This window comes from Erigeron canadensis, chromosome 7 (assembly GCF_010389155.1).
Source record: "Erigeron canadensis isolate Cc75 chromosome 7, C_canadensis_v1, whole genome shotgun sequence".
NCBI lineage: Eukaryota > Viridiplantae > Streptophyta > Magnoliopsida > Asterales > Asteraceae > Erigeron > Erigeron canadensis.
In genome coordinates this window covers 24,175,296-24,201,364 of record NC_057767.1, presented here as the reverse complement: position 1 = coordinate 24,201,364, position 26,069 = coordinate 24,175,296, and the positions used below count along the sequence as shown (strand labels likewise).

The 26,069-nt window shown below is 32.4% G+C and overlaps 2 protein-coding genes and 1 non-coding gene across 3 annotated transcripts; 2 read left to right on the top strand and 1 right to left on the bottom strand.

Annotated features, from left to right (window-relative positions):
- Positions 1–11,774: 11,774 nt before the first annotated feature.
- LOC122609136 (rho GTPase-activating protein REN1-like) lies at positions 11,775–22,989 on the top strand. The gene is made up of 22 exons (XM_043782194.1): positions 11,775–12,029; positions 15,459–15,495; positions 16,830–16,906; positions 17,237–17,307; positions 17,413–17,491; positions 17,858–18,002; positions 18,144–18,263; positions 18,358–18,435; positions 18,582–18,637; positions 18,764–18,833; positions 18,969–19,053; positions 19,175–19,418; positions 19,813–19,986; positions 20,124–20,417; positions 20,527–20,561; positions 20,669–20,786; positions 20,975–21,088; positions 21,190–21,257; positions 21,604–21,640; positions 21,747–21,821; positions 21,934–22,080; positions 22,542–22,989. The coding sequence occupies exons 1-22, from the start codon at positions 11,775–11,777 to the stop codon at positions 22,839–22,841; spliced, it is 2,679 nt and encodes an 892-aa protein (XP_043638129.1). The 3' UTR covers positions 22,842–22,989.
- A 299-nt stretch (positions 22,990–23,288) lies between these two features.
- On the bottom strand, positions 23,289–23,362 carry TRNAI-AAU. Its single transcript has one exon. It is a non-coding gene; the product is annotated as a tRNA-Ile (tRNA).
- Positions 23,363–23,469: 107 nt separating this feature from the next.
- On the top strand, positions 23,470–26,069 carry LOC122608033 (pentatricopeptide repeat-containing protein At4g01570). The gene has a single exon (XM_043781116.1). It carries the CDS (start codon positions 23,522–23,524, stop codon positions 25,904–25,906), a length of 2,385 nt encoding a protein of 794 aa, XP_043637051.1. The 5' UTR covers positions 23,470–23,521; the 3' UTR covers positions 25,907–26,069.

Here is a 26,069-nt window from a genome sequence, read left to right as displayed (position 1 = left end):
GAATGGAATAAATAAGACAGAAGAGAATATAGTACCTTAAATTTAATAAAATATAAAAAATTAAAAAATTTGTATTAAAATTAGAATAGCATGGGAAGGTTAAGATTTAGGCAGACCTTACCTTTACCTAAGTAGAGAGGTTGCTTCCAGTTTCTATCTAAATGGTAGAAAAGGCCTTCCAACCTTTGCATGGGATAAGGATCGAACCCATAATCTCTGTCTCCAGAGACAAAGGTGTTTAGCACTGATTCAACCATGCTGCTTTGTATTAAAATTAGAATATGAAAGGAAATAAGTTTTTGTATTTTACTGAAGTTTTTAATTTTTAATAAAATTAAAAATACGAATTATTTTCGGGGGTCTTGGAAGTGATATGGAGACTTGGAGAGACATGTTTTATCAGGTCATATTTGTATTTTTTGGACCTTCGAAATGTAGTTAGGATCCAATTTTTTTTAGTTTATGTTGTGATAAAAGATTTGGGGGTTTACTTTTGGGTGAAAAATATGGAAAGTTTGATTGACATTTATGGTAAAAGAATATGAATTTTGGGTTGCCGAGCTGTTATCTCCTTAACGCTATATCTATCATCATTCTTTTTTATATTATTGGATGCCTTAACTAAGACCTACTTAAATAGTTCAAAAGTTTCTCGTGCATTATGACTTCATGACTTATTCTTTTATTGGCACGGATGAATCAAGGAAGCGCAGACAAAGAGGAAGACTTTCGGTTAGGATGCTGGGAGCGGTAAGTTATCATCATGTATTTTTGGAACCCACTACTTTAATAAACATATGCCAATATTATAATATTATTAATATTAAATCAATTTTGATAAAAGATTTATATAATCAAAGTATCCGAAATCATTGTTTAGTATGCATATAATAAAGTCATTATTTCCGAAATAAAAATATTGTATTTTATGGTCATTAAATCAATCTATTAATTCATATGAATTATTTATATTTATTTTTATATTTTAAGATATTTTGAGTTTATTAAATACATAAGGCATTAGTTAACGAATCTCATAATATATATATATTTTTTTATTTCAGAATATATATATTTGATATATGTGCGAGAGATCTCGTATGATGCGACGATGGTGGTAGACTGGTAGTGGCAGCGGCAGTATGGTGCTGACGGACTGGCGATGATGGTGAAAACATTATTAAAAGAGTATTGTAATTATTGGGTAACAAAATAGATGGGAAGAGTTAAGTAAGTATATCATGTTTCATTTTGTGAAGAGAGATGCTATAAGTTATTATAAATAATAATTCATATATATTCAGATAAACATAGAAGTGTTTATTTTATAAAAATTATCGTCAAAGAATAATTTTCATATTTAGACCAGACATATTTAAAATAACATTTTAATGAATATTTAAATAGTAAGCATATAACAATCTAGTTAGTAGTCTATCAGTTTGAGCGGAATTTTTCTAATTATCTTAGACATAGAAAGAAATTGATCCACTATGCCTTCCTGTTCGAACGTTTGCACATTATTATTTATGAGATACCTGATTAAGCTTTATTCATTCGTTAGGTGATCCCATACCTCCCAATTTGTTTGCACATCGTTTAGGGCGGTAGTTCCATCCATGGCCGCTAATGGGGGAACACGTCAAAACATGGCGGCTGAGGGCACCACCTGTAGGTAGATCATCCATCATTGATCACCTTCTATGACCTATTACCCTTTATGACAATCACCTTTACCAGCTACTCCTTATTAATGTTTCAAGGGTGCATCTCGCTTCAACACAGTTTCTGATGTTGGTGGTACCGGTGCCCTGTTGATGGCAGGGCAGGTTCACCGACCTTCTCCAAAAGGGACCATTTCAAAATCACCTTCATAATGGTTAGGGTGGGGTTGTTGGGGGTGGGGTTGGATATGAAATTTTAAGACGATTTGTATTTTAACCCCTTTTGCATCATAACCCCATTCTTGATATGTAGGTGGCATAAGGAAAGACAAAAGAATTAGAGTGTAATGGAGATAATGTTGTCCGATGTAGTGTCACTCAAATGTCTATATGTAATTTTTCAATGATGTTGGGTCACGTTGTCACTTAACGAGGAAAAAAAGTAAAAATAAATAAATAAGAAAAGCCTAGTTGGTTGAGTATTAACTTTATATAAGACAAAGAAATGAGTATTGAGATAGTAGATAATTGATACTTAATAAGAATGTAAACAAGTTGCGTTTTAACGAACTAATCGAGTCCATGTTCGTTTAGATAAAGCTAGAAAGCTTGTTGAGCTATCTTGAGTCAATCTTCACTAGCTAAAAGAGCTCAACCAGCTTAACCAAAATGAGATTATGTAAGCCTTGAGCACCAAAACAAGGTAATTCACGATTATAAGTGAGATTATCGAATACGAATTCATAACCAAGCAACTTGAGCTTAGAAGTTATTTAAATTTACTAATAGTAAACATAAACGAGGACTTAGTCATGGATCGAGAACTATAAATCAAACAGATACAGTAATATGATATTAGAGTCGAGCTTAAACAAAATTTTTACTCGTAGTATTTATTCAATCTCAAGTTGTGTAATTAGTGAGTCAAGATCAAAACTTCTACTATTCGACTCCACTCAAACGAATTCGTTTACACAATGAATCACAACATATATTTTTATTTGTTTCCCAAGAGAAGAGAATTAAGAAACATGAATAAAATATTTACAAGTACATATTATGAGAAGAATATGATCAGCTTTACTATGTGTAGTGTGACAATAAATAGTTTACTAATCGGATATAAATTGACGATCAAGAACTAACATAAAATATAACAAACAAGTTAGTGCACACTCCGAGTAACACAATGTTATATGGTGGAGCCTGAGACTGAGAGGTCTTGGGTTCAAATTTTGATTTAAGCAAAATGTATACAGGAATAGAGAAAGAGGTTTTTCCATTATGAGTTTCAAATTGAAGTTGAGTATATGAAGAGACATGCCGCTGAATCCAAAGTTATCGTTAATAAAAGAAACACTCGACCGGAGAAAGCTACATGTTACAGTTAACAAATGTTTATTTTCTTGGCTTTTATAATGTCATATTATAAATCCCGGGTGATTGCTATAAGTTTTTATTTTTTGAGCAAATTTATTGATTGAGCACCCTCAAAAACATAAATTAATTAAAAGCTGTTTGTAAAAGTAATAATGAGAGAATAACAAGAGAGATGAAGAGAAGAGAATTATCATTCATTATCATTATAGGAGAGATATATATACACATATACAAGCTTGGAGTAGGTTCCAAGTAATGGTAATATTGGAAATTGTATCTCCATATAAACATTCATGATTCACTAATATATTTATCTATAATACTCCCCCTTGGATATTTATTGTATAATACGCTTAGAGTTGTTGCCTCATTAAAAACCTTGTCAGAAAAACCCAGTGGGACAAAACCATGGTCAAGGGAAAAAGAGTGCAACGCGTATTTTGTCTCCCCCTGATGACGATATCACTTCAAATCTTTAAGTTGATGCAATCCAATATCTTGTACTAACTTCTTGAATGATATGGCTCGAAGTGCCTTAATAAACAAATCGTCATATCTCTATTCTTCTTTGATGTATCATTCTTTAGGTTGAATAATACAAGCTGCATCACCTTTATACAAAATTGTTGGAGCGTTGTTTCTTGAAGAAATACTGCAAGATCCACAAACATGTATGACATTCCCTTTTGGATGTTCTTTAGAAAGATTATGCCTCGTTAAAACCTTATTAGATAAAAACCCAATGGGACAAAAAATCTAATGAAGGGAAAAGAGTACATAACTCATTTGATACGCGGGGATATTGCCTCGTTAAAAACCTTACCAGAAAAACCCATTGGGACAAAAACATGGCTAAGGGAAAAAGAGTGCAATGCGTATCTTCTCCCCCTCATGATGGTTAACACAAATCAGTATCACTAACCAAGTCTCAAGTTATCGTAATAAGTGTCTCGATAAATCAATTTGATTTTCTCATGAACCAACTTGCTATATGTTGTTTACTCCACATATGACTCACATATCCAATTTAAGCTTTCAACATGCATCAAACATTTCATTTAAGTACATACCCATAGTTCATAAGCTAAGCTCTATCAACAACTTCAATTTAAATGACGCATAATGAGAAATCGATAACTATCAATGCTTTAACAACACTTTTGAACCAACATTGTGATCATTGTCTTTGAAATTCGAGGGAGTTCTTTCAACATCATGTGACCTCATAGCCATGAGCGTCACTTGTCAACAAAACGTATAGCTTCCTCTTTTAGCTATTATGATGCTCAATAATATTGTCCTTAACATAGTAAATTCGTAAATCAAGACAGTCTTTGTCTTTTATCTCACATTCATTTTCTAATAATTCAATTTGTATTGGACACTCTCTCGGAGTTCCATTGAAACTCATATCATATTTAAATCCAAATTTCTTTATGAAGTTTCATGAGCAAACATAGTAATTTCTATGGCACATAATAATAAATATGCACTAAGGCGATTCCATCACATACCAATTTCACATAGATTTTTAAGCTTTTCAAATCACGAAACATGTTTCAGTCTTTTGATATCTCTCATTAAATCTTAAAACCAAATGAGCTCTGTTCGTATTCTTTAGACGCAAATCAAATATCTTATTTTGCCAGACTTTTAATATATCAATAGTTGTTTCCACCATATGACATTTCTTGCCCATAATTAATACAAGATCTATTCAACAATCTATGTGCCATATTTTCAGTTTTTCTCATTCAATATCCGAACACAGATCATCATCATATATTTTACGCACTTTCAAGTGCTTGGACTTCATGTCTTAAAATACTAGCGTCTTTTCATTTTTTGGCCAATCATCCATACCATATCATATCAATTTTCTGTACATGCATGCTTTGATCTTCACAATTTTACATACTTTTAGCGCTATCATATTCAATCAATCTCGACGTCGTTTTTATTTATTTTCAATTCCAAAAATATCTAGACATGTCACAATTCATTGAGATCTCATTATTTTCAGGAACCTGGGTTTCTCAAAACCTTCATGTCTAGCTTCTCATCACCAATCTCTTATGGGGTCTTTATTCCTCGACTTTGACCATCTTATTTTTATGCTCCTTTTCTTTCGAGGCTTTTTATTTGGAATTGACTTTTCTACTACCTTCAAATGTTCATAAACTTATTACCAATAGGAGCATAAACAGCTTTTTGGTCAGTTTACATTAGCTTTTTGGTCCGTTTACATTGCTGGCAATTACTAAATCATGTAAATGAATTATCCCACAAACTTTAAGTTTATATTAATTGATGTGAGGATCTTTGATAATTCATTCTTACTCATTTCAACAGCTGCTTTCCATCTTTCCCTAATGTTAGGAACATCTCTCCCTAATGTTGGGAAAACTAAATCATGTCAATGAAAAACTTAAGCCATAAACAAATATTCCGATGATGGCTTTATTGAATACGTACACCTCATTCATGTTCCAACTCATACCCAAAACAGCCATACTAATGTCTAGTTTAATCAGACAGTTTCGAACTGAATCAAAGCATAAGCCTACACACTTTCAAGGCACGCCTATTTTCCCAACATTATTTGCAAAATTCTTTGAGGTCTCATACTTATGCGTTGTGATGGAGCAACTTTAACATATAGCGCACAACAAAGCAAAAACTCTTATATGAGACATACATGGTGTCTGACCATAAACTAATTTCAATGGGAAGGAACACTATTGGCGTGATGCGAGTTCATTTTATTGCATGTTAAATAACATGGCCCCAAATTATAAGTCATTCAGTTTTCTCTTAAATGATCATTGCTTAAAAATATTTAATAAGTATTTCAACAAAGAAAAAATCCAATGATCATTATAATATTAATCATTATTGCCAATGATATTCAAATATGGAACTTGCTCGCAATCTTATAAAATGAGCAATCAATCACGCAAACTTCATGTTGCGACTTTAGTGACCCATTTAGACGATGCATCGATTTAAAACACTAAATGGTCTTTTGGACGATGTATTATATACTTACATCTCCTTTGCATATGTTCCAACAAATTAAAATGAATCAATCCTTATCGTTCTTGGCATATAGTTTCCTATAGAGCAAATGATCTCAATTCAAATAATCACTTTAAGAATCTCTTGATTTTTCCATACATTTTGCATCAATCATTAACCCGGGATGGTCCATCCGGTCATACCAATCAATCATGTAATCTTGATTCATAAACCTCTAGTCTATGACCACATGTGCTTCAATTACACTTAGACATTTTAAATCATATTGAAGAATATAATACATCGGTACTGTGAAGCTTTAATTCTCGTTAAAATTGATATAAACTCTTTTGAGTTTTCACACAATTCGATATAATATTGAAATCAAGCCTCTAGCTATATCAAACAAGAAAAAATGTGTTATAACGGTAAAATAACAAAATTTGCTAAGCACGTATATGCCATTAATCATTCAACGATGTGTCATATAAGCAAATATAACCATGTAACTTACACATATATACAAAAGTCAAACATTCTAAGTCAATTAAGATATATGTTTCTTTTATTTCATATATATGTCATATTTAGCAACCTTCACATGTATTTTTTTTTTATCCACAATCCAACATTTAAACAAATGTGATTTTCATGACCATAATGTAATCTCATTTAATTACACATTTATCATTTATACATTGTCACTACTCATTTATCTTTTCATAGCTAGTGACATATTGTCTTGTCATTTTAACCAAGTCATTAATCAAATAATCAAAATCTATAAAATATAATATTATGGACATATAAATGTGTCTCGGTATCAACCATAATACCAAAATTTTAATTCCTCAATTATCTTTAAATATTGTCGGGACAATTCATATTAGCTTCCCTACAACTTTTAAATAATTTAGTAAACTCAAAATAGCTCGAATAACATCATAGATGAGAAGACATTTCATCATTCTATTTTGACGAGATACCGCGCTATAAAATCACATATGAAAGATAATCTATCAATATCACAATATATATAATAAATCTTATTCAATCTAGCCAATATTCAGTTAAGAAATCATTAGTTATGTCTTACATTTTTTATTTTATACGCTAGAAATAGTAAATATTCTATATATATACACAACAAATGATTATCTTTTCAGTCTTCACACGGTTTCAAATACGTAATGTATGACATTTTCAAATGAAAAAATCTATGATGAAGTTTAGAAAGGCTCTAATATTTTGGTGTCATATTTATGTTTATCTCAAATAAACAACTCTAATATCATTTACAATAATAATGTCATCTATGACTAGTCACATCTAAAATGAAAGATATAAGTGTTATTATTCGCATGTTGATGTATATCATTAATAATAATCTCTTCATTAAAGCTTATAACAATTTGACCTTCATGACTTTTTGACGATTGTAAAACATTCTGATCTTAATATTTTTAAAAGTTTTTTACAAGCTTTCTGAAAATCGACTATATACATATTGATTAAGTGAACTAGCATATATATATATCAAACAACTTATGGAAACCAAAATCCATTCCAAGAACAAAATAGTTCTTCCATGATCCATAAATAAAATCGTATAATAATAAAATTATTTAGCAAAGTGCATACATCTCTTCACATTAACAAAATTAAAACATAAAACTTTTATCATGTAAGTCATGAGTACGAATATATATATATATATATATATATATATTTAGTGCTATCAAAAACACTTTTAAGTTTGATTCTCAAATATATGGCTATCAAAACCAGCATCATATACTCCAAAATTTTATGATACAATCACTAAGTATGATAATTTATATACGTATATACGAAATTAAATATCCAGATGAACGTGGATTAAAATTTATTGCATAATATAACTGTCATAATAGATTTCAAACCAAATTATAAAACTTCCATGAAAACGATATGGTTTAAAGTTATCGTAAAAAAATGAGTCAAGTCATGCAGATGTAACCACCGGTTGAACTAAACATGACAATAACAATCATCATCGAATGGGTGGCTTAGGGTTAAAAAAAATCTAATATATAATGGACCAAAACATTTGTTAACTAGATCTAATTTATCACCTATGCCATTAAACACGTCTTAACTAAATTCACGAGAAGTTACAATATTCGATACGTCTAAAATATCAAAAATAAAGAAAACTGATGGTGATTTTTATTTGAGGGATATTAATAAATTGAAGACATAGATAATTAACCTTGAAAAATCATTACATGTTTTATGTTTTTAGCAAAACATGAAAATTATAATTCCATTACTCTGAAACAAGATTTCGCGTAATAATATATAGCCGATTCGTAAACCCTTATACGGATCGATGACAGCCAATGTATATATATGAAATCAGTATATTATATGTTGAATATTAAAACTTTTCAAATATCACTTCATATCAATGCAACCACACTTACATAAACTTTCAAATATAATTCCAACTTCATAATGTATAGCACTTAACTTCATAATCAACTATTATTGGTACGTAAAGGCACGAGTAAATCTTTTTCAATGATCGACTCATCAAGATTAGCTAATATTAGTAAGAAAAATATTGAAAATATTAAATCATACCATATGCAAGCATAACCTTAAAAACCGATTTTACATATACCTTTTGCGTAACATAAGATTTTAATGAAAATCCCAAATTCTCAAATCAAATATTTATATTTTTAGTCTAATGTTAATAATCATTAATTTCAATAGGTGAAGGTTTTTCCTTTTTCATGTGAATTCAACCACACCACACATATTTAGAATGATCCATTAAAAAAAATAGAACAAGAAGTGTTTCAGATGATATAAAATAGGTCGACCAATCTACCATGTATCAAATTAAATAATATAAAATATGTAAAAAGGGTTTAGGCTTACTTTTGCAATTCGGTCGACTGCAACTCAAAACCGTACCCTCAGATGGCCGTAAACTCAGATTAACCATAGAACAATCGTGCTGATAACGTGTTGTAAAAGTAATAATGAGAGAATAACAAAAGAGATGAAGAGAAAAGAATTATCATTCATTATCATTATAGGAGAGATATATATACACATATACAGGCTTGGAGTAGGTTTCAAGTAATGGTAATATTGGAAATTGTATCTCCATATAAACATTCATGATTTACTAATATATTTATCTATAATAAAAGCATATATTTATACTACTATATAAAAGTTATGCCCCCATGTTGAAAAGTTAACATTTTTGGGACATACAAAATTACTATTTTACCCTTAATGAATTAACTTACACAACCATTCCATTATCTTCTAAAAAATATCCACTTCTCTTTAAAATCAAATAATTTTAATCAAATACGTACACCACTTGACGCATATGTTGCCGTCACCATCCGTCGATGTCACCACATCACTTTCATTGTCATTACCGCCGCATTGTGCGGGTACCATGCTCGTATACAGTACGTGTAATTAATCAATCTTGTAATGGCAGATAGATCCTTGTACTTTGTTTGGTTGGTTCTTCCCAGACTACGATACCATGTCTATATCTATCTATCATCATATCAGTCTTTTTGTTGACAGCTTTTGAGGGAATCATTCAGCAACTTTGAAAGATCTTGTGATATTTTTGGGACTTATGTTTATATTTGTTTTTTTCTAATTAGTCAACAACTAAATTATTTACTAAAGACCGGCCGGCACACATCAAATGCATAATGGTAGATGGTTTAATGCAAAACTGCTAAACTTATAAATTTCAGTTATATAGTAGTACATGAGAGTATGGGTGATGATCGCCAACGATTGGTTTTGGATTGCAAAATACAAAGCCTGTGTTTGTTTTTTGTTGGCCAAATATTTAAATTATTGGGTACACTTGGCACCTTTGATCCTCCTCCTTGAGCCTAATACTCTCTCTTTATTAAACCTCTAATTTTTAAATATTTATTTAATAAAAATGGTCGATCTTTAATAATTTTTTTAAAGATATCATTATCTATATACATATCACCTAAAACCCCTCACATATTCCTAAACTTAAGAAAAAACCCAGGCAAAAACTACTTACTAGGAAAAAATATATATTTTTATTTATATACTTTGTTCATATTTAATCATTATTGTTATTATTATGATTTAATATTGAATTCTTATGTTATTGTTATTATTATTATTTTTAATTTAGTTTGTTGTCCATTATACGTTCATCATGGCTTCTTCTTCAACAACAAAAAATATGACCACATTAGTTCATCTTGAAGATCTTAAGCCAACACATGTTAACCATTATCAACGACCCCGTATTGTGCATGTATGGACTGTTTTGGAGTAGAACAACCCGTAGAAAATCAAAACGTTCGAGATGGTCTTTGTTGATGAATTGATATGTATTTTTCAAATTATATACTCTACACTTTTTGTTTCTCTTTTTATTTAACTAAAGTAAAAAAAAAGGTAAACGGGAAATCAATATTTATGTGGTGTTAATTTTCATATGTTTCTTCTTTAGCTTTCATATTGATTAAGTTGCGATATTGGTCATATACTTTTTGTTTCTCTTTTTTTTTTAACTAAAGTTGAAAAAAGGGAGTAAACTAGATCAATATTTATATGGAGTCGATTTTCATATGTATCCTCTTTAACTTTCGTATTTATTAAGTTGTGATATTGGTCATACAATTTTTTCTTTCACAATTATTATAAGATTTTTATATATTTTGAAACTACCCGTCCAATAGACGGGTTTAAGTACTAGTATCAAATAACTTTAACTTTCAAAGTATTTTATCATTAACTTTGTAGTAAATTTATATCATGTAAAATTAACGAATTCAGTGAAAAATACTTTTGAAACCTTATTCATACACATATCGATCCTATATTAAGTGTAATATAACATAAACCAAAATATTAATGATCGAAAGATTTTAAAAAGACCCACAAGTCAAATTTTATTAATATATCTAAAATCGAACGAAGGTAGTACATTTAAAAGCATGATTGAAACGTTTTAGAGTTTTAGACCCTTTAATTTTTATTATAGTTTTCTCCACCTAATTTAAAGACTTGATTCTAACCCTTGACGTAAATACATATGTGTTTGTCATTTCATTTCAGTTCACTTAGTTTAATTTACTTGTATTATACAAGACATTATTTGCTTCAATTCGTGACTAAAAAATACTCGATCTATCATAGTGTGAAAGGTGATTGAACGTTGCACAATATCAAAACTTGTTTCCTAAGACATAAAATGATCTTATCGTTGAAATCCCATGTTTCTACACATATGCCCATTTTAAGAAAAGTTTACAAGGATCTCCTCTTAGAATCGACGTGTAAAAAGAGTAAATAATCCCTACCCAAAAAGGCAGGAAAAGATATATGGTATTTTTTGCTTGACCCTCGATCGGGTTTCCATTACAACCAAACCACACCTTAATTTCCTTCTTACCTTTTTCGATTTCATTTAATTTACCTTTTTTTCATGCCAAATTCTTAAGTTCATTGATGAACCAAATTGGTACGTGTTTCATTTTCTTGATGCAATAGTTACATTTACATGAATGATTCACGCACGCAAAATCTTTATATATATCGTTGAAATAATTAATATATGATGTACCAAAATGCAGGTTTTCATGAAAGATGCCTAATTCAATATTTAATACATCCGAATCCAAAAATAATATGGTTAATGAATCTAATAAGAACAATAATTATAATTCTTCTAATAAATCCATCACCCTTGATTCGAAAACAAGCAATGTCGATGCTGCTACAATGACGGGCAAACACAACAATGCCGATTTGAAACATAATAACTCAGGCATCACCAACAATCCTGCTGCCAAAAACAACAATTCTGACATGAAACATAACACTAGTGATCTGAAAAGCATCTCTGATTCGAAAACAAATAACGTAGATGCTTTTTTGTCTCAGGTTTGAATATTGTTTCTTTGGATGACCATTAAATGATGAATTAATGTATTTTTGTTGATATGAGTTATGGATATTTGGGGGTTTTTAGCTAGGGACGTGTTAAACACTTAAACCGACCATTAAGATTTGTTTTTGGATAATCTGATTAATTATTTAAGTTTGCGATTATTTGTCATCAAATCACCTGAAGAGTTACATTAAGCAAACAACTTTAATACACTTTTCGTTTTAAAGTTGTCAATTTTTTCAACTTTTATCTTTGAAATCCAAAAAAAAATTCTTGTAAAAGAATTGTATTTAATTAACAATTAGGAGGATATATATATATATAACTTTAGAGTAGCTTCCAAGACATGATATAAAAGAAATTAAATCTATAAAACATCCACAATATAATATCATAATTTATAGCACAAACGTTATTTTTTTTCACGAGGACAAGAAAGTCTTTTGACTTTTTTCATTGGACTAGCTAGATTTGAATTTTCGTTTATGTAATTGATATGTTTCACAAAGTATCGTTCCTCAATTCAAAACGCGGCCTTCAAAAAACGAAAATTAAAGCCTTAGTTTTAGCAGCTTAATTTACCATGAAACGACAGACCTGCATACCGTTTTAAACATTTAAGTTTTGTAGGATTCATGTACATTTTCTCCGCATGGGGGATCAGTTCAATTTTCAGAGAATCAACTTAACGACAAGAAGGTATTCTTTTTAAATTTTTATGTGCCAACTTTCAGATTAATTATCACTTGGTTATTTTACAACAATTTATATTTTATACAATTGTATACTGAATAAAACAATTAGTTAGATAACTCTGAAGTGAGAATTTAGGATAGTCTCAATTATTTATGCTTGGATGATGAGATAGGTATTTTCCATCGATATTCAAGCATAATCTTTAATAAGGTTGTAGGACCTTGAATTTCATGTATACAAAAGTTTCATGTCCCTAATGAATATCAACACACCAAAATCACCAATGGTCTATGAAGATTCAAGAAACACATTGGATACTTAATTTATGAGCCTAAAAAGATACATGAACTGTGATTTTTCTTTCAATATAGTTATATATTTTGTTGGTATTATGAGTCTAAAATGATACCTGTCCACTAAATAATAATTCTTTTTCTGTAAATCGTATTACGAGTAGAATGTTTTCACTTTACGGAATATTGTATTTAAAACTGTAATACTAGTCGCTTTGTATCCTACTTCCGCCACTCACTATTTTCTTGTAAAAATCACCTCATATAAAGAATAGACACACACATACATATAATATATACATGTATGTATATATATGATATGATACAACAGAAGTACAAAACAGTTAGATTTGGATGCTTCCATAATTCCATTCAACAAACTTTTTAAATATGAACTCATTTCAAATACTTTTTAATAAAAATGTACTTCAAATTGCCATTTTAACTTACACATTTAGGATATATGTAGTCCCTGTTGTACCCATAAATAAAAGCAAATGAGTTGACTGTTTACAAAGTTGGAATGTGAATCCTTTCATTTTTTTTTTGGCGCCTAGTAACCCGACCATCTTTTTATAACCCGATCAGACTTTTTGCAGCGATCCTGACAGGGGGCTCGCTTTTATTTTGCCATATTTACCATTATAGACATGGGGGCCCGCATTTTTTTCACCTTTTGCAACGATCCTCACTGCAAAAAGTAGAAGTGGTCAGGTTAAAAAAAAAAGTGGTGGGGATATGGGGGCGTTTTTTTTTTATTGAATTAAATGTTATTTTCCTTCTATGGGTTTGTCCAACTTTCTGAGGAAAAGTGATTCTGTTAAAGAATCTGATGTCATATTCATGTAAATGTACCATTTTCATATGCTTTGTGAGTACTAATTACAACCTTTCTTTACTATCACTTGTCCTCCCAAACATTTTCCTTGACTTAAATTACACCACCTTTTCTTTTCTTTTATTTTTTTTAATTGTGACATTTTTGCTTGATTAATAACATACTCATGGATATACATATATAATTTTAGATTTAGATACATAATTATAAAAATGTATATAGTAATGGTCAGAATGAATCTCGTGGCCAGCTCGTTTTGGCTTGACCACAAGCCTACACTAGGGGTGAGTACGGTTCAGTTTGAGTCGATTTTTGACTAAAATCGAACCGTTATAATTCGGTTTTTGAAAACCAAAACCACTAGGTTTTGGTTTTTTCGGTTTGGATCTATTTCAATTCAGTTTTTCGAATTTAGTCGGTTTTTAACTACATGTGGTTTAGGTCAAATTAAGCTTAAAAACTTTATAAGTTACCCAATAATTACATCATAATTAATTTCAATAAGTTTTCAAAACAATATTAACAACAATAACACTATAACAATGACAACAAATCCATAAAAGTAAGTTGTACAAACTTCAAACGAATTTTATATATAACTATTTATATCTATTACGTGTTGTTTAATTATACAATTATTAAAGCAAATCAATAATCTTGTTGTGTATATTATTTAAACATATAAATGATATTGTTATATACACCTAAAAATGCAAATATATTAATATATTTACCAAAAATTAATAATAAAATGATATAAATATAAAATAAAGTAAACAATATATTTTTGGTTCAGTTCGGCTTTTATGGTTCGGTTTTTTATTAGAAATCAAAACTGAACCATAACTTTCGGGTTTTAGAAAACCAAAACCAATGGTTTTTGGTTTTTTCGGTTTTCGATGTTTTCGGTTCGGATTTTTCAATTTTTATGGTTTTTTCGATTTTTGGTTTGGTTTTTCTCACCCCAAGGCCCTAGCCTACACCATAGTATGGGACTGGTAGCGAGTCTCGTAATAAATATAAATAAAGACACTAGTTCCCAGCAAGACTGAGCTTACACCATAGTGTGAGACTAGTAGTAAGTCTCGTGGTGGGAGGTTCGCAGATAGAGCAACGACTCACTAGCTATTGTTTTCTCCACTCTAATGATAATAAAAGGGATTAAAAAATTATGGGTCTAATGGCTAGTGGTGAGCAATTAACTAATGTACGAGTGTAAACGTAAATGATTAATCCACTTAACAAAATAGTTTAAAAATCCTCTTAATTATTGGATTATGACATAGCTTAAAAATCTTCTTAATTATTGAATTATGACATGTAGAAAAATCAGGGGCAAGATTAAGAAAGAGAATTAGTCTCTGAGTAAATGATCTAAATGAAAAAATAGTTTTCCATAAATGGTACATACGAAGAAGCATTATTTGACTAGAGAAAGGGACGGTTCAAACTGTGAATGCCAAGACTAGTTCACATGGGTTAGAAGACCTTTTGGATTTTATAAACAAAGTGGGAGTACATGAAATGGGATTGCATTCTCTCATGGTTTGGAGTTCATTTGATTTGATCTATAATAATAATTATTGATATTGCAGGTGTACAAGAGTGGACCACTATTTCTTTCATCAAAAGGTGTGTTTTTTTCATCACTTTGCACTTACATTTGTTCCACTGGTGTTTCAATTTCCTATTTGTGTTCTTGTCATCTTCTGTCTTTGAAAAAATTTAGCCCACTTTCTACATTGGTTTTTTTTTTTTTTCTCAACATATTATGCTTTTCATAGTTAGAAAAATAGTACTACAACCATAATCATTTACTATGCCTGCAAACTTCAGGCATTTGTTGTTTTCTTGAAGTTAATAATGTAGTTGGGAAACTAGTTAATTTCATCCTTACTGGTTGTTCTTCTCTTTTTATTACTGCAACTAATTAGATATAATGTCAAAGATGTAAGATAGGATAGCATTAAATTTATAAAGACCTTGATAGTTATAACCCCTAAACCTTTAAAGAAAAATCAGAGTCATGAAAATTGTATAGGTTACAAATTCATGATGTCAGTTTTGACATCTGACTATGTTGATTCTTGACCCTTTTTTCTTTTAAACTTTATGGCACTAATATAGGGATTGTTACACATGAAATACACCTATAAGTTTCTTTAGATTAGAAGAACGAAAGTTTCTTTCATATCTATTTATGTAAAATTTTGGAGAAAACTTCCTTTTAACAAGTTCCAACTAGTCGGTAAATTGTCACCATTGGGAATATCTTGAATGTAACATCATCTAGATACCGGCACTATTATCTACCAGTAATCACCTTCAGCCATTGGCTGATAAGACGTAAAGTAATATTTTGTCTAACCGGGCCAGAAATCAAATCAGACGACCTATCATTTTAGTACAACCGGCTAGAACGATCTCAACAATGGGATGATTTTTCTCATAAATTGGTTATAGACGTGTTGTTTCTTTTTACAATTTCTAAATATTGATCATAGTTGCCTCTTTTTCACAATTTCTAAGTAATATATTATACTTTTTCGTTAAAAGTTTTAAATATCAACATATTGTACATTGTACATGAGTTCCAGATTTATTGGTGTACGATAAATAGCACTTTGATTCCAGTCCATTAAACTTTATAAGCAGCCCAATATATTACAAAAAATGGGCTAAGAGAGGATTCACAAAAACCTTTCATGGGCTAACTCTATAGGGCTGAGTTGAGCTGAATTAAAATACGCATAATCAACAAGATGGGAGAAAATTTTGGAAGTTTCATACAGAAAGACAACTCAAGATGTCACATATATTCTTAAAAGTTATATGTTTATATATATCATTTAGCATTTAGAATGAAGTGTTTGCATGAAGCTAAAGTATACTATTAAATGACAATTGTTTATAAGGACACACTATACTTAATTTTGGCAAGTCCCTAAATCACATTTCTTGCTCAGGAATTGGCTGGACCTCTTGGAAGAAAAGATGGTTCGTTCTGACACAAACATCGTTGGTTTTCTTTCGCAGTGATCCCGTAAGCTAGATGTTTTACGTGAATGTCTAATTCCGAATTTTGATTTCCTCCTATTGATGCTCAATCTTGCTAAGCATTACAGCATGAATATAGGCACAAAGCCACAAAGTGTAGTGACAATGTAACTGACTAGCTTAAATAAAAGCATATGCATATGACGACTAAAAACTAACTTACATTCCGAGTCAGCTTATAGCTTACACAATGTTATAAGTTTGTAATTGAGGGCTAAATTTGGATTGAGTTAAAGTTAGTCCTCTTTTGAAAGTGTCATTATTGCATTATTGGAATATTAAAGCGTCATTTATAGTTTAATTTGTTAATGTTCAGAATGCTGCTTCTCAAAGGGGAGGGGAGGTGAATCTGGCCCTTGGTGGCATAGACCTCAACAGTTCAGGCAGGTTGGCTTGCTTTCATTAATTTATACCATCTTTACAGCATTTGCTGTTATGTCATAGACCTCAACCGTTCAATGCTTGCTAACGATATCTTTCATTGCTTTTCAGTCTGGTGGTTAAACCGGATAAGAAACTCTTGACGGTTATGTTTCCAGATGGTCGTGATGGGAGAGCGTTTACTTTGAAGGTGATCTCTTTTTAAATACATATGGATGTAGTTGAATATGCTTACCAGAAAGATGATGCAATATATATATTTCATTATAATAACTGTAAAATAACTACTTAGGTCCAGTCAACCTATAACAGAACACAATGCTTATGATTTTCATCACATTACTTGTTACAAGTGTTTGAAACATTCGTATTTACATTTTCTAACACTTGTAATTGTAAAGATCTTCGCTCAAAAGGTTAAGACCATTATGACTGCAGAATACCTGCTTAAGACATGGCCAGAAATTAAAAACAAATGAAGGTAGGCAAGGTGTCAGATTTTGTCATCTAATATGAACCAGTCAACTGATGGAACTGATGTTGATTACTGTTTTAGGCAGAAACTACAGAGGATATAAATGAGTGGAAGGCTGCATTGGAGGAAGCTTTGGCAAATGCACCAAGCGCTAGCCAGACAACGGGCCAAAGCGGAACATTGAAAAATGAAAATGGTGATACGGCAGATGCTTCTTCTGAAAATTGTAAGAAACGTTTTATTCGTATGTTTGAATTTAAGTTCTTTTAGCCACAGTTAGATATGTACTTCTGATTCTAAAGATAGAAGAGTAGACGTGTTTTTTCACTTCTTAAATATCTTTGACCTGTTTATTTTCCTCCAACAGCAAAAGATCGAACCCTGGGGAACTTGAAGGTTCTCGGTCGTCCAATTTTACTTGCATTGGAAGATATAGACGGAACCCCATCTTTCCTGGAGAAAGCCCTTGAATATGTTGAAGATCACGGTAAGAGGCAAACTTCATTCATCTATTTTATTGATCTATGGAAAATGTCCTTTGGTTGCATTTTGTTTTAGTTAATTGGCTTTGGATGTTTCAGGAGTGCAAGTCGAGGGCATCTTGAGGCAGGCTGCAGATGTTGAAGATGTCGAACGACGAATCCAAGAATACGAACAGGGTCAGTAATCTTACACTCCCAAAATCTGAATTACATACCTTCATATGTGCAGCTTTGAAACCATTGTGCATTACGTTAGTTATGATCTACAAAGACCATCACGTCTGAAGTTAGACATGATGGAAAACGTTAACGATTTGGTCCAGGAAAGGTGGAATTTACAAAGGAAGAGGATGCACATGTTATAGGAGACTGTATCAAGGTATGACATATAAGTACACTTCACATATTTACTTCTTGTTAATTCTTGGCAGATTGATGAAGTCTTCATTTTTTCCCCATTTAACTCTCAAATTCTGACTATCTCTTCATTAACCTTCTATTTCAGTATGTTCTTAGGGAACTACCATCATCCCCAGTTCCAGCATCTTGTTGCAACGCATTGCTGGATGCATATCGTAAGTTTCTCATGGAAATTTTCAACGTGACAAGTAGCTTGTGGCACCAATACTTGAATAATCTTTGATCTACTTTATTTTACCTATAGCTTTACTGTACTATTTTCACTTATGGTAATGACAACTTATGTCTAGGAACTGATCGCTCCACAAGGGTCAGTGCCATGCGGGCAGCTATATGTGACACATTCCCTGAACCAAATCGCCGTTTGTTGCAGAGGTAACTAGCTGTTTGTAGGTTCAGTTATTTTCTATGTAGCTCCAATCATGCGTTTGTGTAATCTGTGTTTCCAAGTGTCGGTATCTTTTATTCTTACTTGAATCATGCCCTTTATTGTCAGAATGTTAATAATGATGGAAACAGTAGCTGATAACAAGAATGTGAACAGAATGAGTGTTTCAGCTGTCGCTGCTTGCATGGCACCACTACTTCTTCGACCCCTTTTGGCTGGTGAATGTAATCTCGATAGTCAGTTTAATATGGGTGGTGATGGATCTGCTCAACTTATGCAAGCTGCTGCAGCTGCTAATCATGCTCAAGCCATTATCATCACCCTGTTAGAAGAATATGATAACATATTCGGGGTTAGCTCTATACAATTTCTTCTTATTCACTCTAACTCTCTATATATTATCTGTCTAGACTACTAACCTGTGATATCTATCTATAGTGCAGTTTAGGATATTTAAATAACCAATATCAATAAAAGGGACAAAGGTCAAGCCAACCTGTTTTGATCTTTGTTAAATATAATCTGTTTTGTCCCAAACTCAATTATACCCATTACCCAACCCACCTACCTTGCCTGCTATAAACTTATGTATATTTATCAAGAATATGCATCAATCATACTAAGATTGTAGATGATAATTAAGAATGTGTGGAAACATGAAGTGATACTAGTGTGAAGTCATGTTAACTAATTCTTTGTCTTTAAGGAAAGAATTTGATCAGATATTAAACTGTCTGAATCTGCAGGAAGGTGATATGTTAAGTGATCTATACTCTAACTCCGAAGAACTTGGAAGTGAGAGTGAAGAGCTTAGTGAATACGAAGATTATTCTTCCGAGGGTTCTAATGAAGATTCTGATCATGCATCAACCTCTAGTCAGAGTGGTGGTGATGGAGACAGCTATATGAAAAACGTGAAGGTTAAATTCTTATAGTTTCCAAATCTGTGATTTTAACGGATGTAAAAATTTCACGAGTGTCTCTATAAAGTCGAGTGATGGTATTCATGTTTGCTGTTGACATAAATTTTGATATTGTTATTGATCTGTCAATGCAGAAACCTGGTCCCGTTAGATCACGTACCATTGCCCACAAGGCAACTGATGATAAGACAGCCAGTAAAAAGTTACTTTCATGTTCTCATGTCAGATCGGTAAGCCAAGTTACTGAGAATGTTTCAAATCAAATATTTGACGATTCAACAACAAAAGTATTTGAGAATGTGCGGCGGTCTGAAGATGATAAAATACAAGGGAGTAAAAGCAGAGAGTTAACCGATAACAGCCAGCGATCTTCAACTACTGCGGATTCACAGAGTGCTATTCAACACACTATTTCCCAACAAACGGATGTAAGTTTAAATATGTCATTACTATGATACAAGCACAATTTTTACGTCCAATATACTGTTCACCTTGTAGGTTTTCGGTGTCTAATGATATTATCTTGTTCGAGTACAGGCAATGACAAACTTATCAAGCGTCGACAAAGAAGAGTAAGTGATACTTCATCTGTTAGCAACTTAGCACAAGCTATTATGAGTTCACAGTATGTTGCGGATATATAGCTTCAAGGTATCTACTCTATTTTATTTCTTCCAAGGGCTGGAGTCGTAAGTTCTGAGGTCACTAATGAGGAAGCAAAAGCAAAAGCTGAAGCGGAGGACTTGTTGAACACAAAGAAAGCTCTAGAGACACAGCGTGTCCAGCTCGAGCAAGATGTATGTATAAGATATATATTGTATCCTCTGTATCTTCTGTTCATTTTCTTGTCTTATTGGTACAAAGCCATTATTCTGAAATGTGTTCCTTTTCTTAAAATAGATCATGTGTATTTAATCATTTTTTTTTTATGAAAATATCTAAAATTGTTTTCGGCACATTGATAATTTTCAAATTGCGCATTTAGGTTGCAAGATTAAAGGAACAGCTGCGAAAGGAGTTAGAGTTGAGGAGAAAACTTGAGACCGGAATTAAGATATCTCAACAAGCCTTATTTACACAGTTTTCTACTATCAATAAGGTTTGTCAAGCCAGTACGAGACTATGAGTTTTGGTTATGAACTTAGCTATTGAACTTGAAATGTTATAGAAATAAAGCCTAGATTCAGGTATTTTTTTCAGGCTGAGAGTGATAGCTCGAATCAGAAAACTAATGATCTTGAAGTGCAATTTATAAATCAAGAAAATGGGTAAGCTTCATTTCTTATACATAGTTTCACCGAATCGTTTCCAATTTATATTACTTTGTGCCTTCTCATTGCAAGTAATTATCTTGGAAATGTTTTAGTTCTCGGGTCCATTTGTCACATTATGTGTACAAGATATGTGATGTTCAACAAGATGGGCGTCCTGCGCTTTGCATACATAACGCACATTTTGATTTTTTAAATGAAGCTCTTCATATGTATATTTGGAGGGCCGGAAAAATTGATTTGTTCTCTGTTATTTGCTCATTTTCTCCAACAATTTTCTCTTCTTAACAGTTGCTTCCTGTTCATGTTTAATTTGTATCTCTTCACATTGTTTTATGTACAGAAAAGATTATAATGATACTACATCTCAGGATAGTAAGGTAATTACTAGTATTATCATCATTATCGTTGAAAGATTTATCATAAAAATGGATAACCATATAAAAGAAACTGACCTTGAAAGACAATGTGTTTCTTCTTTAACAGGATAATCATCAGTTGCATTCCTTTTCTAGTAGATTACCTCCACACCATCAGCTTGATCCATCTCGCAGTTCCAAGGTACTAACAGAAATCCTTTTGAAAGCTTTTTCTAGTTCCTTTTTTTTGGGTGGCCTAGGTATCCCACCCGCTTTCTGTGATGACATTTCATACTTTTTACTTATTGTAACAGGAGAAATGTTCGAGCAAAGAGGGTGATGACAAACATAACTTGCAAACTCATTCTGCGAAATTACCTTCAAGTGAGCAGTGTGGTCCAACCAAGGATATGAAAAAGTCTTCTTCAAGCAGACCTAAAAGGTTGAACTCAAAGAATGAGGTATGCAAACTTGCATATTTTTCTCTTTCAAATCTTATTTACTACCACTTTTGGTGATTTGGGTAATGTATATACTCCAACGATTAGATTGGGCCAAATTTAACATCTGAGATGAAAGCGTAATAGCCCAACAGGCAATCTAAAGAGTTTTCAGAATGTTTAGCCAACTGATTATTTGCAGCATAATACAAGTTACTTAAATGCTAAAAAATTGTGACAATATTTAATACACTAGCTATTCGCGTTAAAAAGACAGCAAACGGGACAAGCCGACAAGCCGTTATTGACAGATTTTAATAATTGTCTGTTTTGACCATCTACCCAGCCCGGTCAGTTGACCTGGCCATTTGCCTCCTCTACTTCTGCCCATCGAAGATACACACCTAAAGCCAAAAGAATAGTGTCCTGCTAAAGTTTTACTTTTTTAGTGCTAGTCTTACATCTACTGTGATCATTGGCAGACAGTCGGAACAAACTCAGCAATGTCAAAAATAACAAATGGACTCAACTTTTTGAAAGAAAAAAGCAACCAACTAGCAGATGAGCTGCAGGTGATGAATAGAGATCGAAATAAAAGTCTGTCCCATAAACACGTCCAAAAAGGCTCACAAGAGGAATTTGATATCCAATCATCTGCAAAAGAAAGTCATCCCCAACATTTGGATTCACATACTGATGACCAATCAACAAATGTTGACAGAGAGAAATCTGAAAGCTTAGCAACAGACGACCAACATGACGTCGATCAACAACAGAGATGATGTGTGAGCCCGGTCTTCGTGTTTATTGTTTGCATATATGTCATATTATTCACTAAAAATATGTATTCTACTTAATGTAAGGTGTGTATTATATAGGCTATAACTCGTAACTTTTGACTCGACTAATTATAGTCTAAGTTTGTCGTAACTTTTGACTCGACTAGTAGCTGTCTACCCCATGATTCATGGGACACAGTTAGAATTGCTTAGTGTTACAACTAAGAGATCCGACGGGATTAAATTTGATGACGGCTAATTTATAACCTTTTTTCAATAGTTACTAATGAACTAATACAAGTTTTTCATGAGAAGAATGGGTTAAATTACATATGCAAATTGATGCTGACAACTTAGACATGAAAAATCTCAATTGAACCACCAAAATTGATGGACTCCTTGAAATCTATGTATTGTTTTTAGAAAAATAATAATTTTTTTTTTAGTTTATGGCCTATGCAGGTTTCGAACCTGCGACCTTCGCGTTATTAGCACGACGCTCTAACCAACTGAGCTAATAGGCCATTTGTTAATACCTTATAGTACAGCGTTATAAAGCTTGAATCTAAGTATTATATATATATGAGTGTGTCTGTGTATGTATATTCGTCAAAACCAAAACAATCATCAGGTAACCAATCAGTACTCTTGATTTTCCGACCAAAATCAAACATCTGCAAGCAATGCTCCATAGAAGACAAACAAAAACCCTAATAGTCAAACATCTAAATATTCAAACTAAAACCCTAATCACACAACCCAAATCATCAAGCCCAAAACTGGCCACATTTCTGCTAGTTGCATCCATTGTAAAATCACTTTCACAACCAGGTGGCACTCAAAACCTCAACACTAAAACCCATGACCCATCTTCATTTACACTCTCAGACCCACTTATTCTTGAAATCTTGCAAAGACCATCACTTGATGTGCACAAAAAACTTGATTTTTTCAAGTGGTGTTCTCTCAGGCATTTCTACAAACACTCGGCGTGCACTTATTCCCAAATGCTCAAACTTCTTTCTGTAAACCCTGTTATTTATAAAGTTGACATTTTTATGATTCTTGGTGACATGAACCGATATGGGATTGGTTTAGATTCCAAAACTTTTAAGGTTTTACTTGATTCTTTTATAAAGTTTGGAAATTTTGACTCTGCACTTGAAATCTTGGATCTTGTTGAGAATATTTTGAATGGGCTGGACCCTGATGTTTATAACTCGGTTGTTGTCGCGCTTATTCGTAGTGATCATTTGAGTATGGCCGTGTTAACGTTGTTTAAGTTGTTGGATTCGGGTAAGGATGGAAATGAGAGTGAAAGTTTTGTTGATTATAGTGTTTGTAATGAGTTGCTTGTTGCATTAAGAAAGGCGGGTATGAAAAACGAGTTTAGAAGTGTATTTGATAAGTTGAGGGAAAGGAAAAAGAAGGGTCGTTTAACTATGAATCTATTGGGTTATAATGTGTGCATACATGGGTTTGGTAAATGGGGAGATATGGAAACGGCGTTGGATTTGTATAAAGAGATGAAGGAAAATAGTGTGAATTTTGGAGATTTTATGGCGCCGGATTTGTGTACTTATAATAGTTTGATTCAAGGTCTTTGTTTTAACGGGAAGGTGAATGATGCGCTTATAGTTTGGGAGGAGTTGAAAAGCTCGGGGCATGAGCCGGATCCTTTTACTTATCGGATAATTATACAAGGGTGTTGTAAATGTTATAGGATGAATGATGGTGTGAAGATCTTTGGTGAAATGCAGCATAATGGGTTTCAGCCGGATACTATTGTTTATAATTCTATGTTGGATGGGTTTTTGAAATCAAGAAAACTTATGGAAGCATGTGAGTTGTTTGAGAAAATGGTTGATGATGGTGTGAGGGCTTCTTGTTGTACATATAATATATTGATTAATGGGTTGTTTATCAATAGGCGAGCTCAAGCTGCATATGCGTTGTTTGGTGATTTGAAGAAGAAAGGTCAGTTTGTGGACGCGATCACTTATACGATTGTTGTATTTCATATATGTAGAGAGGGAATGGTTGAAGAAGCTCTGGAATTGTTGGAGGAAATGGAGGCTAGAGGCTTTGTTGTTGATTTAGTTACAATAACTCATCTTTTGGTAGCTATTAACAAAGAAAGCGGTAGGGATTTGACACATAGAATATTGAAGCGTATCAAAAATAGTAATATAATGCCAAGTGTTCTTGAATGGAAAGCTAATATGGAAGCATTACTAAAAGATCCGCAGAGCAGAGAAAAAGATTTCACCCCTATGTTTCCAGTGAAAGGCGATTTTAATGAAATTTTGTCTTTAATAGCTTCACCTGAATCAAGTCCTTATAGCAAAGAAACCGTTGACCCTTGGTCATCTTCACCGTACATGGATCACTTGGCTAATGAGGCAAAATCACACCGTCAGCTACTGAAATCATCTAGAGGGAAGCGTGTTTATGAAAAAGGTGTGGATTCGTTTGATATCGATATGATGAATACCTACCTGTCTATATATCTAACAAAAGGAAAGCTAAGTTTAGCTTGCAAGCTATTTGAGATTTTTAGTGATTTGGGTGTTGATCCTGTGAATTACACTTATAATTCACTGATAAGTTCGTTGGTGAAAAGAGGGTATATGAATGAGGCTTATGGAGTGCTTTCTGAAATGGGGGAGAAGGGTAATGCTGCTGACGTGGCAACCTACAATGTTATATTTCAAGCATTGGGGAAGATGGGGCGGGCCGATCTAGTTGGCGCTGTTTTAAGGAAACTCACAGAGGAAGGTTTTCTTGATTTGGTCATGTATAATACTCTGGTTAATGTACTGGGGAAGGGTGGATGGTTTGAAGAGGCATATAAGGTTTATGAGCAGATGAAGAAAAGTGGAATAAACCCTGATGTTGTGACTTATAATACACTTATTGAAGTTAATAGCAAAGCAGGTAGACTCAAGGAAGCTCATCGGTTCTTGAAGATGATGGTGGATGCAGGCTGTGCTCCCAATCATGTCACTGATACGACTCTGGAATTCTTGGAGGAAGAAATTAGAAAAAGGAAACAGACACAAAAATAGAAACAAAGATGAGTCCTTGTAGTTATTAGAATTTGAGATATGTTGTGGTTTCTTCAGGTGTCTGATGTATTTTGAGTGTTAGATTGTTATAGAATATTTGCGTTTGTCCAAATATATAAGGAGGCCTGTGGTTGATTGTTTGGTCTGACAAGCTTCTTATTAA